At 60.0% G+C, this 14,482-nt stretch overlaps 1 protein-coding gene across 2 annotated transcripts; it reads right to left on the bottom strand.

The window, feature by feature from the left end:
* Positions 1 to 5,745: 5,745 nt before the first annotated feature.
* Positions 5,746 to 13,345, bottom strand: LOC123370419 (aryl hydrocarbon receptor interacting protein). Of its 2 annotated transcripts, none has more exons than XM_045016989.1 (6): positions 13,189 to 13,345; positions 11,297 to 11,476; positions 9,910 to 10,098; positions 8,498 to 8,674; positions 7,650 to 7,783; positions 5,746 to 6,156 (listed from the first exon to the last, which is right to left on the bottom strand). In XM_045016989.1, the coding sequence occupies exons 1-6, from the start codon at positions 13,285 to 13,287 to the stop codon at positions 5,988 to 5,990; spliced, it is 948 nt and encodes a 315-aa protein (XP_044872924.1). In that variant the 5' UTR covers positions 13,288 to 13,345; the 3' UTR covers positions 5,746 to 5,987. The 2 variants fall into 2 exon arrangements, with proteins under 2 accessions (XP_044872924.1, XP_044872923.1); XM_045016988.1 differs by having other exon boundaries at positions 7,642 to 7,783; positions 13,189 to 13,344.
* Positions 13,346 to 14,482: the final 1,137 nt, after the last annotated feature.

The raw sequence follows: 14,482 nt of genomic DNA, 5'->3' as shown, positions 1-14,482 counted from the left end.
TGTGTGCCTGGGCCATGCACTGGGCCTGCCCATCCCCAGTGCCCGTCTCAGACTCAGCCCATCATTCCTAGCAGTGCTCAGCGGGAGCTCAGCAGAGACCGACTGGTCCTGGCTGCATCTCTTGCACTGGTATCACTGGTGCCATCCTCCATGCATCAGCCAGGACCCACAACCCATCCCAGCCCCACCAGGCATCATGGCCCTGGCAGATGGGTATGTGGCGGGGGCCAGAACGTCTGAAAAGCACCCCCCCCCCGCCCCAAGAGCCCGGCTGTGTACCAGACACTGGGCACAAAGGCTGGCAGTGTCCTGTCCCGCCCAGCATCCAGGAGAGGGCTGCAACGCACAGGCCATGGGCTGCTGGTACAGCACTCGATCCGTTAACCAGAGCGGGAGCACACGGCTCACACACAGCTGCTGAGGAGCAATCGCTGGCAGAGACGCCAACCAGCCACAAGTAAATCGACCCAAGCTCGTGTGGCTCAGCAGTTTCTGAGCTGGCCCTTGGTGCCACTGAATAGCCAAGCTCACAGCAGGCTGGGGGACAGAGCCCCAGACTGTCCCACACCTGGCACCAAAGAAGTAAAATAGTTTAACAAAGAGGTTAAGGGGTGACTTGGTCACAGCCTATAAATACCTACATGGGGCACAAATAGTTAATAATGGGGTCTTCAGTCTAGCAGAGACCGGTCTAAGAGGATCCAACAGCTGGAAGTTGAAGCTGGACAAATTCAGACTGGAAGTAAGGTGTAAATGTTTAACAGGGAGTGTAATTAACCATTGGACCAATCTACCCATTGTGATGGGTTCTCCATCACTGACACTTTTTAAGTCACGACTGGATGAAAAGCTCTGCTCCAGGGATTATTTTAGGGAAGTTCTCTGGCCTGTGTTACAGAGGAGGTTAGGCTACGTGATCACAATAGTCCCTTCTGGCCCTGGCGCCTGCCATAGAGAAAAGAACTGATTTTTTAGATGAAGGAAATGTTGTAGATCTAATTTACCTGGATTTCAGCCAAGCATTTGATACCTGTCTGAAATCCAGGTAAAATAGATCTATGACATTTCCTTCATCTGAAAAAATCAGTTCTCTTCTCTACACCGACAATTATTAGTTAAATTGGCGAAGGTGGTGATTAATACGAGAATTGAAAGGTGGACAAGGAACAGGTTAAATGGGAGACCACAACGGATCACACTGAAAGGTGACCTGTCAGGCTGGAGGGAGGTTACCAGTACAGTTCCTCAGAGATCGGTCTTGGATTCAATCTTATTTAACATGACCTTGGCACAAAAAGTGGGAGTGTGCTAATCAAATGTGTGGATGACACAAAGCTGGGAGGTATTGGCAATATGGAGGAGGACCAGAATATCATAGAATCAGAGGACTGGAAGGGACCTCGAGAGGTCATCTAGTCCAGTGCCCTGCACTCATGGCCGGACTAAGTATTATCTACACCATCTCTGACACGTTTCTCACAACCTCACTAGGCAATTTATTCCAGTGCTTAACTACCTTGACAGTTAGGAAGTTTTTCTTAAGGTTCAACCTAAACCTCCCTTGCTGCAAGTTAAGCCCATTGCTTCTTGTCCTATCCTCAGAGGGTAAGAAGAACAATTTTTCTCCCTCCTCCTTGTAACAACCTTGTATGTACTTGAAAACTGGTATCATGTCCCCTTCTCAGTCTTCTCCTCTCCAAACTAAACAAACCATTTTTTTTTCAACCTTCCCTCATAGGTCATGTTTTCTAGCCCTTTCATCATTTTTGTTGCTCTTCTCTGGACTTTCTCCAGTATGCCCACATCTTTCCTGAAATGTGGCGCCCAGAACTGGACACAATACTCCAGCTGAGGCCTAATCAGCGTGGAATAGAGTGGAATTACTTCTCGTGTCTTGCTTACAACACTCCTGCTAATACATCCCAGAATGATATTCACTTTTTTTGCAACAGTGTTACTCTGTTGACTCATATTTAGCTTGTGGTCCACTATGACCCCCCCAGATCCCCTTCCGGAGTACTTCTTCCTAGGCAATCATTTCCCATACAAGAAGATCTGGAGGACCTTGAAAACTGGAGTTATAGAAATGGGATGAAATTTAACAGTGCAAAGTGCAAGGTTATGCCTTAGGGACTAACAACAAGAATTGTTGCTATAAGCCGGGAACTTATCAGTTGGAAGCAACAGAGGAGGAGAGAGACCTGGGTGTTTTGGTTGATCACAGGATGGCTGTGCACCACCAATGTGATGCAGCCATGAAAAAGGCTAATGCAGTCCTAGGATGCATCAGGAGAGGTATTTCCAGTAGAGATAAGGAGGTGTTAGTACTCTGATATAAGGCACTGGTGAGAGCTCATCACCAATAGAGTGTGCAATTCTGGTCTTCCATGTTTAAAAAAGCTGAATTCACACTGGACTTGGTGCAGAGACAGGCCACCAGGCAGAGGAATGGAGACCCTACCTTACAAGAGGAGACTTAAGGAGCTTGGCTCATTCAGCCTAACCAAACAAATGCTGAGAGGAGATATGCCTGCTCTCTAGAAATACATCAGAGAGGTAAACACCAGGGAGGGAGAGGAGTTATTTAAGTTAAGCATCAGTGTAGACACAAGAACCAATGGATATAAACTGGCCATCAACAAGTTTAGGCTTGAAATTAGGTGATGGTTTCGAACTATCTGAGCAGTGACGTTCTGGAGCAGCCTCCCCAGCGGAACAATAGTGGCAAAAAACCTACGGTGGTTGTAGCGAGGCGGTGTGGTTCCCTGCCGCCTGGGCAGGGACGAGGCTCTCCAGACACCAAAGTGGGCGGAGCCAGTGAACCCTGCACCTGCCCCCCCAGAGGTCAAGGCGCAGGACAGGAAGTATAAAAGCCCAACCCCAGAGCTCACTAGAGACGTGGCTGCCGGAGATGCCAGATGCTTGTGGCTTAGCTCCCGGTTGGGAGATCCCAGCAATCGGTGGCTGACCCGAGGACTGGCCAGACCAGCCAATGCCTGATGCCGACCCGAGCCCGGAGAAGCAGTCAAGCCTGCCCCTCACACGTTACCCAGGGGAGCTGCCAAGCCTACCGCTCGCCAGTTACCCTGAGGAACCCATGGTGCTCGACCCCTTGAAAGACACTGTCCAGATGCAGGTACCTCTAGAGGGGGAGTTAGGAAGTAGCCCGGGGGCAGCCAACCCTAGTCTGGCTGCAGCACTGCCAGAGCCCATGTCAGTGTGTTGCGGCCGGGATCCCACTGATGCAGCAGCAGGTCTTCGGCTACAGCCAGGGCCCCGGGCTGGGACGCAGTGGAGTGGGTGGGCCTGTGTCCCCCCTGCCACCCAATGTCTGGGTGGCCATCTCCCCCTCTCCCAGGCCCTTTGGGGCTTGGGCCTATTGCTTAACTGTTTGCTCAGCTCCTGCCTGAGGGCCTGAGACACTGAGGGCTTGGCTACACTTACAAATTTGCAGCGCTGCAGCACGGTGTCAAAACACACCCTCTCCAGCGCTGCAAATTGCGGCGCTGCAAAGTGCCAGTGTGGTCAAAGCCCCAGCACTGTCCGTTATTCCCCACAGGGAGGTGGAGTACGGACAGCGCTGGGAGAGCTCTCTCCCAGCGCTGGCGCTTTGACTACACTTAGCGCTTCAAAGTGCTGCCGCGGCAGCGCTACCGTGGTAGCGCTTTGAAGTGCTAAGTGTAGCCACAGCCTGACTCTTTGCTGCCCCGCCCTGACCCAGGACCTGGGCCTGCTCGTTAGATAACAGCTGCTCAGCTCCTGTCTGAGGACCGGCGCGTGGGACTCGCTACTGCCCACCAACTGGACATGAGTAACCGTTTGTTGTGCCTCTATCGCTGCTGTGGCATGAGACCCCGCGGCCAGACTAGTTCCCTGACCCAACTGAACGGACGTAGCGAGGCGGCGTGGTTCCCTGCCACTCCGGGGAGGGACGAGCCCCGGCCGAACCCTTCTACAGCTGTCTACACTACTACTTCTATCAGTATAACGTATGTCGCTCAGAGGTGTGAATAAGCCACCTCTCTGAGCGAAATAATTGACACCGACATGAACACTGGTGTGGACAGTGCTGTCTTGGCAGGAGAACCTCTCCTGCCAACGCGGTTACCACTGCTCATTGGGGGTGCATTAATCAAGCTGACAGGAGCTCTCCCCGGTTGGCTTCGAGTGGCTAGAGCTGCACGGCTGTAAGCTCTCTAGTGTAGCGATAGCCTAAGTGGTTTCAACACTGAGCTTGATCAGTTGATGGAGGGGATGGCATGAGACTGCCTGCAACGGCATGTAGCCGATCTGCAATTGCCAGCAGCAAATTTCTTCAATGGCCGGAGATGGGACACTCTGAGATGGGGAGAGCTCTGAGTTACTACAGAGAATCTTTCCCCGAGTGGCTGGCTGGTGGGCCTTACCCACATGCTCAGGGTCTGTCTGATGGGCATATTTGGGGTCAGGAAGGAATTCTCCCCCGGGTCAAATTGGCAGAGACCCTGGGTTTTTTTTGTCTTTCTCTGCCACACTGGGGCACGGGTCACTTGCTGGTTTGAACTAGCCAGTCAATGGTGGATTCCCTGTCACTTGACTGGAAGAGTTTGGTAACTCAGCCAGAGGTCCTGGGTCTATTCCAGGAGGAGCGAGTGAGGTTCTGTGGCCTGCGATGTGCAGGTCAGACAAGATGATCACGATGATCTCTTCTGGTCTTAAAGTCTCGGAGTCATTGGACCAGGATAAAAGCAGCTCAGTGGGGAGGGCTGGATTCACGCCTCAGCACCTGCCTGGTCCCTGCTGAGGGGCAGCACTTTGACAGCCCAGCTCGCTGCACTCAGGGATTTGATGGCACTTTGGAGAATCAGGTCCACGTAGCCATCACTGGGGGAGCTACGGCCCTTGCTGAGCTCCCTGTCCCTGAGCAAACTGGGCCTGACTAGCTCCAGGCAGGACTTGAATGCACAGCCCTTGGCAGTCGACTTCAGGGCCTCTTGCCTGCTCCCCCAGCCCCCTTGTGGCCAGGCTGGGCCCCCCCAGAAGGAAGCACCAGCACTCCCCAGTGGAGTGAAGCAGCCTTGCTGAGGCTGAGGGCACAGCTCCCCGCAGGGCAGCAGACGCCAGCCACCAGCTCAGGCTGGCCCCTTGGGGGAGGTCAGCCTGGTGGAACAGGGCCTCCCTCCACCCCTCCCCGCGCCCCCTCCTGCCCCCACCGACACAGCAATTCCAGATGCTCACAGGTTGCAGGTGGATTTTTAGAGACTTGGACACATCAGTCGGTAACAGGCAGCCCCGCTTCCCCTGCCCCTCCCTCTCCGCAGCCAACTGGGGGAGCTGCCCCCACCCACAGGAGCTGCCCCCACCTCACGCAGGTAGCAGCAGGAGAAGGAACCTCTCCTGTCACTTGTCCCCAGCCATGGCGGCCTGGGGCCAGAGCTTAGGGCCACCCCCCTCCCCCTAAGTCAGCACAATTAGTGGGTGGGGTTCCCAAGGCCCAGTGCCCAGGCGGGCGACAGCGCTGCAGCCACAGGCTGGGGGCGGTGCCAGGCTGAGAACTGCTCGCTGGGCATTAGGAGAGTGGGGGTAACCCCGTGGGGAACCAAGCGACCTGCAGATAAACCAGCTACAAGGCACCAAACCCAGCTCACACCCCCATGTAACAGGGGCTGCAGGGTGCCCAGGGCAGCACTAATGGGGAAGCGGCAGAGGGGGGCATGGCAGCGGCTCTGGGCTCCTTGGCCTGGCTCAGGCGGGGAGGGCAGAGCCCATGGATAAATATCAGTTTATTGGCTACAGAGAATGGGAAGCGAGGACGAGGAGCATGGGGGTGCCAAGCACAGACGGACAGACAGACGGGCGCTGCCAGCTCACCCCAGCCCAGGCTCGGGGGCAGTCGGCACAGCCCCTCACCCAGCACAGGCCCCTCTGGCAGCACCTTGCTGCTCCCCAGGCTGCGGGGCTGGCGCAGCCGCTACTGGGAGAAGATGCCCTTGAAGCGGATCTTGTCCTCACTGTCCTTCTGGCGCAGGCGCGTCTCCAGGCTGCGCAGCTCCTTGGCCACCACGGGGCCCAGCGACGGGTCCAGCGCCAGCACCTTGGCGAAGTCGGCCTGGGCCTCGGCCGTATTCCACACGGCGGCATGCGCCTTCCCCCGCTTGAAATAGGCCTTGACGTTGTCTGTGGGGAGAGAGCACAGGGCGGTGCCCCTCAGACCTGACTCACAACCCCCTGCTATCCCAGCTCTGGGCTCCCCTGCACGCAGCCCTGCCGGTGCCCCTCAGCCCCGACTCACAACCCCCTGCTATCCCAGTCCTGGGCTTCCCCCCACACACCCCTGCCAGTGCCCCTCAGCCCCGACTCACAACCCCCTGCTATCCCAGCTCTGGGCTCCCCTGCACGCAGCCCTGCCGGTGCCCCTCAGCCCCGACTCACAACCCCCTGCTATCCCAGTCCTGGGCTTCCCCCCACACACCCCTGCCAGTGCCCCTCAGCCCCGACTCACAACCCCCTGCTATCCCAGCTCTGGGCTCCCCCGCACGCAGCCCTGCCGGTGCCCCTCAGCCCCGACTCACAACCCCCTGCTATCCCAGCTCTGGGCTCCCCCCCACACACCCCTGCCAGTGCCCCTCAGCCCTGACTCACAACCCCCTGCTATCCCAGCTCTGGGCTCCCCCCCACGCAGCCCTGCCGGTGCCCCTCAGCCCCGACTCACAACCCCCTGCTATCCCAGTCCTGGGCTCCCCCACACACACCCCTGCCAGTGCCCCTCAGCCCCGACTCACAACCCCCTGCTATCCCAGTCCTGGGCTTCCCGCCACACACCCCTGCCAGTGCCCCTCAGCCCCGACTCACAACCCCCTGCTATCCCAGCTCTGGGCTCCCCCCCACGCAGCCCTCCCGGTGCCCCTCAGCCCCGACTCACAACCCCCTGCTATCCCAGTCCTGGGCTACCCCCCACACACCCCTGCCAGTGCCCCTCAGCCCCGACTCACAACCCCCTGCTATCCCAGCTCTGGGCTCCCCCCCACGCAGCCCTACCGGTGCCCCTCAGCCCCGACTCACAACCCCCTGCTATCCCAGCTCTGGGCTTCCCCGCACGCAGCCCTGCCGGTGCCCCTCCGCCCCGACTCACAACCCCCTGCTATCCCAGTCCTGGGCTCCCCACCCCACAGCCCTACCGGTGCCCCTCCGCCCCGACTCACAACCCCCTGCTATCCCAGCTCTGGGCTCCCCCCCACGCAGCCCTGCCAGTGCCCCTCAGCCCCGACTCACAATCCCCTGCTATCCCAGCTCTGGGCTCCCCTGCACGCAGCCCTGCCGGTGCCCCTCAGCCCCGACTCACAACCCCCTGCTATCCCAGTCCTGGGCTTCCCCCCACACACCCCTGCCAGTGCCCCTCAGCCCCGACTCACAACCCCCTGCTATCCCAGCTCTGGGCTTCCCCGCACGCAGCCCTGCCGGTGCCCCTCCGCCCCGACTCACAACCCCCTGCTATCCCAGTCCTGGGCTCCCCCGCATGCAGCCCTGCCGGTGCCCCTCAGCCCCGACTCACAACCCCCTGCTATCCCAGCTCTGGGCTCCCCACCCCACAGCCCTACCGGTGCCCCATAGTCCCAACCTGCAGCCCCCGCTGTCCCAGCCGTGCCCCGCACAGCTCCTTACCTTCATACTTATTGAGGATGGTGGAGCAGTGGTCCAGCACCTCATAGTATTCATGGCACAGCAGCTTGCACTGGCAGTAGTTCAGCAGCAAGGGGGTGATCTTCAGGTCCAGCTGGATCCAGTCTGGGGAGCCCGGCTGCTCCTGCGAGGGGGGAGGGGAATGAGGAGCAGGCTCAGGGGGGAGGGGGGAAGGCAGGGGAGACCTGGAGCTGGATCCTGGCAAGTCAGTGGGCTTGGTGCTGCCACTAAGGCAGAGGCGCCTGCGGTTGGGGATTGTGGAAATATTGTCACCAGGTGCATGACTCAGTTTCCCCACCCACTCTGCAATGGGGGTGAAAGGGTTAATTCCTCCTCCGGGACAGGGGTGGCTGGGAGTCACGTGATCAGCGGTAGGCCTCAGCCAGAGCCCCTGCATTACCAATTGCAGAGCCAAGAGCCGGCCCAGAGACATGGGGCAGAGAGCATCCGACAGACACCAGGAGGGCCCTTGACATAGGGGCGGCAGTTTCTGCCCATCTGGACGTGACGTAGGCCTGGCTGCCCCAAGGCGTGACGGGGTGGCCCTGGCTGCATGTGCGCCCTGGGGCGTCGCTCCCTGGAGGCAGAGCAGGCTGATCTCAGCAGGACTCACTGCCGGAGCTCACGGGGAAACGGGGGACTGGAGCAGAAAGCCCCATCCCTGAGCTGCAGAGGGCTCAGTGCTAACGGGGGCCTTCCCAGGAGAGCGTGTGGAAGGAGGCACGCCAGGCCCCTCGGGGGCAGGTGGGTGGGAGTGGCCTGGAGCAGCCACCGAGCCAGCTCCCCGTGGCCAGGGTCAGCATCTGGGGACGTAGTGCCCGGGCGGGGCATTGCTCACCTTCATCTGCAGGTTCTTCAGGCAGGCGATGGCATCGTAGTACTTGGCGGCCGCCTCGGTCACCTTGCCCTGGCGATAGAGTTCGTTGCCCTCCTCGTGGATCAGCGGAACAGCCTGCATCTTCTCCTCGTCCGTCATGGCCCACGGGTCCTGCCGGTAGGATCCGGGTGCCTCCACCTGCAATATTGTGTCAGTGGGGTAGAGCCGAGCCCTGCCCCAGCCCCAGTGTACCACGCCCATCCAGAGAGAGCCTGGCCCTGCCCCGGGGTACCACACCCACTCAGAGAGAGCCTGGCCCTGCCCCGGGGTACCACGCCCATCCAGAGAGAGCCCGGCCCCAGCGTACCACGCCCATCCAGAGAGAGCCTGGCCCCAGCGTACCACGCCCATCCAGAGAGAGCCTGTCCCTGTCCCGGGGTACCACACCCACTCAGAGAGAGCCTGTCCCTGTCCCGGGGTACCACGCCCATCCAGAGAGAGCCCGGCCCCAGCGTACCACGCCCATCCAGAGAGAGCCCGGCCCTGCCCCGGGGCACCACGCCCATCCAGAGAGAGCCTGGCCCCAGGGTACCACACCCACTCAGAGAGAGCCTGGCCCTGCCCCGGGGTACCACGCCCATCCAGAGAGAGCCCGGCCCCAGCGTACCACGCCCATCCAGAGAGAGCCCGGCCCCAGCGTACCACGCCCATCCAGAGAGAGCCCTGCCCTGGGGTACCACGCCCATCCAGAGAGAGCCTGTCCCTGTCCCGGGGTACCACACCCACTCAGAGAGAGCCTGTCCCTGTCCCGGGGTACCACACCCACTCAGAGAGAGCCTGTCCCTGTCCCGGGGTACCACACCCACTCAGAGAGAGCCTGTCCCTGTCCTGGGGTACCACACCCACTCAGAGAGAGCCTGGCCCTGCCCCGGGGTACCACGCCCATCCAGAGAGAGCCCGGCCCCAGGGTACCACGCCCATCCAGAGAGACTGTCCCTGTCCTGGGGTACCACGCCCATCCAGAGAGAGCCCGGTCTTTCCCCAGCGTATCACACCCATCCATAGAAAGCCCGGGCCTGGGGTACCACGCCCACCCCGAGAGAGCCAGGCCCTGCCACAGCCCCAGGGTACCACACCCATCCAGAGAGAGCCCAGCCCTGCCCCAGCCCTGGGGTACCATGCTCATCCAGAGAGAGCCCAGCCCTGCCCCAGCCCCAAGGCACCACATCCATCCAGAGAGAGCCCAGGCACCTTGTCCATCACCCCACCTCCATCCCTTGGACCCATCCCCAGGCACCACACCTGGCAAGGGAAGAGCCCCAGCCCAGTCGAGCCCCTGGCACCACTCCCCAATCCCACTACCCCCTCCCCACAGCTCCCCCACCCCTCAGAGCCCCTCCATCCCCAGGTCCGGGCCCCCAGGCCCTCGTCACCTTCAGCAGGTCGATGGCGAAGATCAGGGGCTGGGGGTTCTGCTGCAGGTCATCCAGGTCGGGGTAGCCCAGAGAGTGGTGCTCATGCATCTGGGCGATGCCGCAGCAGTGCCGCTGCCCCTCCAGGGGGTCCTTCCCCGCCGCGATGTTCCGCAGGCTCTTCGCCACCAGCGGGTACAGCACCACGTGCTGGGAGGACAGGGCGTCAGCGGGGGAAAGGGGTGTCACACAGGAACCTGGGGTGCAGGCTGAATGCAGGAATTGGTGGTACTGACCCTGGGCACCTGCCCACTCTGCGTGGCCTCCTCGGGAGAAGGGATCATTCTCTTCCCTGGGGTCGGGAGCTCAGGGCCAGGGATTCATCACTGCGCCAGCTGGGCTGGAACCAGACCCATTAATAACGATGGGCTGGAATCAACAGCCACAAATGGAGGCGACCCGGCAGAGACATGGGAGCCCAGTAACTCCTAACCACCAGCCCAGGAAGGCACCTGGCGGGAGGAGCTGGGGCTGCGGGCAGGGGTAGCTCCAGGCACCAGCACAGCAAGTGCGTGCCTGGGGCGGCAAGCCGCGGGGGGCGGCGTGCCGGTCGCCGTGAGGGCGGCAGTCAGGCTGCCTTTGGCAGCGTTTCTGCGAGAGGTCCACCGGTCCCGCAGCTGTAGCAGCAATTCGGCGGCAGGTATGAAGGCGCGGGACCGGCAGATCACCCGCAGAAATGCCGCCGAATGCGTGAGCTGCCAAAGCTTGCCTGACTGCCATGCTCGGGGTGGCCAAAACCATAGAGCCGCCCCTGGCTGCGGGGAGGCAGGCCTGGTCTGCATTGCAAGGCTCCGCCAGCTACGAGAGTGAGCAAATCAACCAGCAGAGCTGTGCTGGCAGAACCCCCAGCACAGACGCAGCTGCGGCAACAAGAGAGCCGCTGCCAGCAGAGCATGTGGTGTTTGGGAAGGTCGGGTCGCTGTGGTGGCAGATCTCCTGCTGCCTTTCATCTGGACTAGCGGCTCTGCCAACGCGGTTAGACTGGCGCGCTATGGTACAGAGCCCTGGCCGGTCCAGCTATAATCGCTGCATGCTCAGCTCCCCCCCGGGCTAAAAGCCTCCAACAGATCTCGCCTGTACTAGCTCCTGGTGAGTCTGAAGGCCCAGAACCCTTGAGGCCGCATGGCCTGCCCTTGTGGACGGCTCTGCTCAGAGCCTGGCGAAATCAAAGGCTGCTCCCCAGAGAGACTCCCTCAAGGCTGGGGTTACAGCACAGACAACAGAAATGCCTGAGGGGGGGCCATGGTGTCACACAGGAACTTGCCCTGTATCCCACCCCCCAGGAACGGTGCTTGGAGAGGGGATGCAGGGAGCTGTGGGGCCGGCAGGAGTAGGAGTAGGAGGATACCTTGGTGTCACACAGGAACTCAGCCTGCTCCCCGTCCCGCATGGTGCTCAGGATGGTCTCCCACACTGGCAGCTTGAATTTCTTGCCAATAATGAGCTCCATGGGCTTCCCGCGGGCACGGCTGTCGTCCAGCACGCGGTGCTCCCCGTCGGACAGCATGGTGCGGTAGTGGAAAGTGGCCTGCATGGGAGATCAAATGTGGATGAGGCTGTTCCACACCCCACCCAGCACAACAGGGCCCCATGGGCCAGTGACTGCTCACCAAGACCCACTGGCTGTGATGAGGCAAGGAGGCTCACGTTGGAAGATGTGTGCACGAACGCTGGGATTCTCAGCTCTCGCTGACAACCCCCAGTGACGGTGTGATGAAGTGGGGATTTTCCCTTGTTATGTTGTATGTGAGTCATACCGTTTTGCACAAATGCTGTGTGTGCCTCAGTTTTCCTGTGTACTGCACCAATGTCTAGGTGGTGGGAATAAGGGGGTGTGACTTTTGCAGGGGCTGCTCCAGCTGCCTGAACCAATGCTATAGCCGCCCCTTCGTAACTTGAGACCCAGGAGGGGGATATGACCAGGTGACTCTTGGCCGGGGAAGTGAGAAAAAAGGCCAGAGGAGAAGCAACAGGCAGGGCAGGGGCCAGGCAGCTGGAAGTGAGTAGGTCTCAGCTGGCTTGTGGCACAGAGGGAGGCTGAGAGCCCTGGCTCTGGGCTCCCCTCCCCCCAAGGTGGACTTGGCTGAAAGTCACTGATTTCTGTCCTACGCTGTGTTCCTGTTGCCTAAGAAACCTTCTGTTTTACCAGCTGGCTGAGTCATGTCTGACTGTGGAGTTGGGGTGCAGGGTCCCCCAGGAGTCCCACCCGGGCGGACTCACTGCGGGAAGGGCACGGTGTGGAAGGAGATAATGAATGCGCTGAGCTCAGACCCAGGAAGGTTGAAGCCGTGCGAGCTTCTTGCCCCGGAAGCACTATGCTCAGAGAGAGGAGGCTCCCCCCAGAGTGGCTTTGTATGGAGTAGTTCCAGAGCATCTCCCCGGTGACTCCATGACATGGGGCCATGCCCCTACTAGCCCGTTAGATAGGAGATGGGCCCTGGCAGGAACAGGGTCACCCAGAGCACCCCTGTTCTGGGGGCTGCTGTGTGCCCAGCTTGGGGACATGTGCTCCTGGCAGGCCCCTGCTACATACCATGCCCAGCCCTGCTCACCCACTGGACTGGGGCGCACGGCACGGCCCTGACCTCCCGGGCAGGACACGGGAGCATCAGCCTGAGCTCTGCCAGCCCTAACGGGCTCCCCTCCCCTGGGCTACTCTGTCCCCCCAGGCACCGTGCCAGCCCTGCCCGTACTAGGCCCTGCCAGGCTCATGTTGCCTCCAGGGCTCTGGTTGCCACTCACCCTCCCAGAGCCAGGCCCTGGAGAATGTGAAGAGGCAGCGACCCTACCAAAATATACCCCTCCCCCCCAGGCCCGGGCGTCACTGCCCCACCCAACCATAGAAGGCGGGGCCCGTCACTGCTGGCAGCTCAGGCCACGCCCCCTCCCTGGGACACAGCGTCACTGCCCAAGAGCCCCGCCCCGCCTCTTGAGGAGGAAGGGCGGGCAAAAAGAGATTCTGAGCGCCCCTCCCCCACTAGAGTGTCTGGCCAATCAGCACGCAGGAGCAGTTGTAAGTCACTGACAACAGCACCAATAGAAGCGCGGTGCTGGAAGGCGGGGCACGTCACCATAGTACAGGCTCATTGCCGCATGCGCAGTCACCACCCCTGCCCGTGTCCGCGCTGCCGGACTCTGCCAGGCAGGCGCCGCTAGGCCCGCCTAACGGTCTGTCCCCGCCGCGCATGCGTGCCAGAGCCCGGCCCCGCTCTGCCCCGCGGGGGTGGGGCGGCTGGTTACCTTGGTGCCGTCGCGGTAGTCGGGCGTCGGCCCCCGGCCCTCCTGCACCAGCCGCTTCGCGATCCCGTCGGCCAGCAGCTGCGCTGCCTGATCCGCCATGATGGCTCCCGCACAGCGGCTTCTACCTACGCCGCCGACTCGGACAACTCCGGGGCTTTCCGGAAGGACTCGGCTACTTCCGGAACCGCTCGGGCATTTTCGGAGCCGCTCGGCTACTGGGGGAGCGATTGGCTACTGCCTGACCCGATCGGCCATTTCCGGAACCGCTCGCCTACAGCTGGCGGGTGCTCGGTTATTTCCGGAATGGCTCTACGGGCGCCTGGCGGCGGGAGGTCTGCGCTGCGGCGAATGGAAGAGCGGAGGGGGGAGGCGCTTAGGGTTGTTCACTCTGAATCCTACTGACGGCGGGACTGTGCCTTGTGCCCCTGCCCTATGCTAGCCCTCCTCATCCATCTCACCCTAGCAAGCCCACAGTCTTGTTCCCACCCTACCATGGGTCTGTGGGGTTTGGAGTCCCAGGTGGACTATTTTGCAAGATAGGAGCTTGCTACTACTGCTCCCAGGTACAGGAGCTGGTAGTTGGGGAGCAAGGCCATGGTTGGAGCCCTACCCAGGGAGAGGTTGTGCATAGTGGGAGACTGGCTTGTGCCAACAGCTTTGTGCAGGATGGCAGACGTCACTACAGAACCACCTCTAAACTGTGACATGCACCCCACTGGGTGTCCATGGGCTCCCCGGCACTGAGGCGACTCTGCTGCTTTGCCCTCTTTCTGCAAACCACAATTGGAAGATGTGACTGGGATCTCAAGAGGGCCAGGCTGAGATTGCTCGATCAGGCCAAACTGCAAAGAATGTGGCAGATGAGCTCCAAAACTGGTGGTTATTCTAATAATTAGATTCACCAATCCAGCAAGAAAACAGCTGCTACAATACCTTACTGGTTATCCAGAAGCCAAAAACACAGTTACCTTAAATCAACCCAGGCTTGAGCACCCACCTGAACACCCAAGTCAAATATGATGAGGATTATTGAAAATCTTGTTCATCATAGAAAAAGTTCTACCAATCCCAAAGCGTTGTACACATCACCCACCAGCTCAACGAATATTCCAGATCTTTCCCAAATACACGCATACAGCCAATTCTTATTAACTAAACTAAGATTTATTAAAAAATAGACGAGAGAGAGAACTGGTTAAAAAATCATTTTACATACAGGTATGAATAGAGTTCTTATGTCAGTTTCATAGTAGAGATGGTGAGCTTTAGAGTTGTAAAAAGTTCTTTCAGAATT

Source organism: Mauremys mutica, chromosome 4, assembly GCF_020497125.1.
Source record: "Mauremys mutica isolate MM-2020 ecotype Southern chromosome 4, ASM2049712v1, whole genome shotgun sequence".
NCBI lineage: Eukaryota > Metazoa > Chordata > Testudines > Geoemydidae > Mauremys > Mauremys mutica.
Note: the sequence above shows the minus strand (reverse complement) of the source record. Positions and strands in the feature narration are given on the sequence as shown.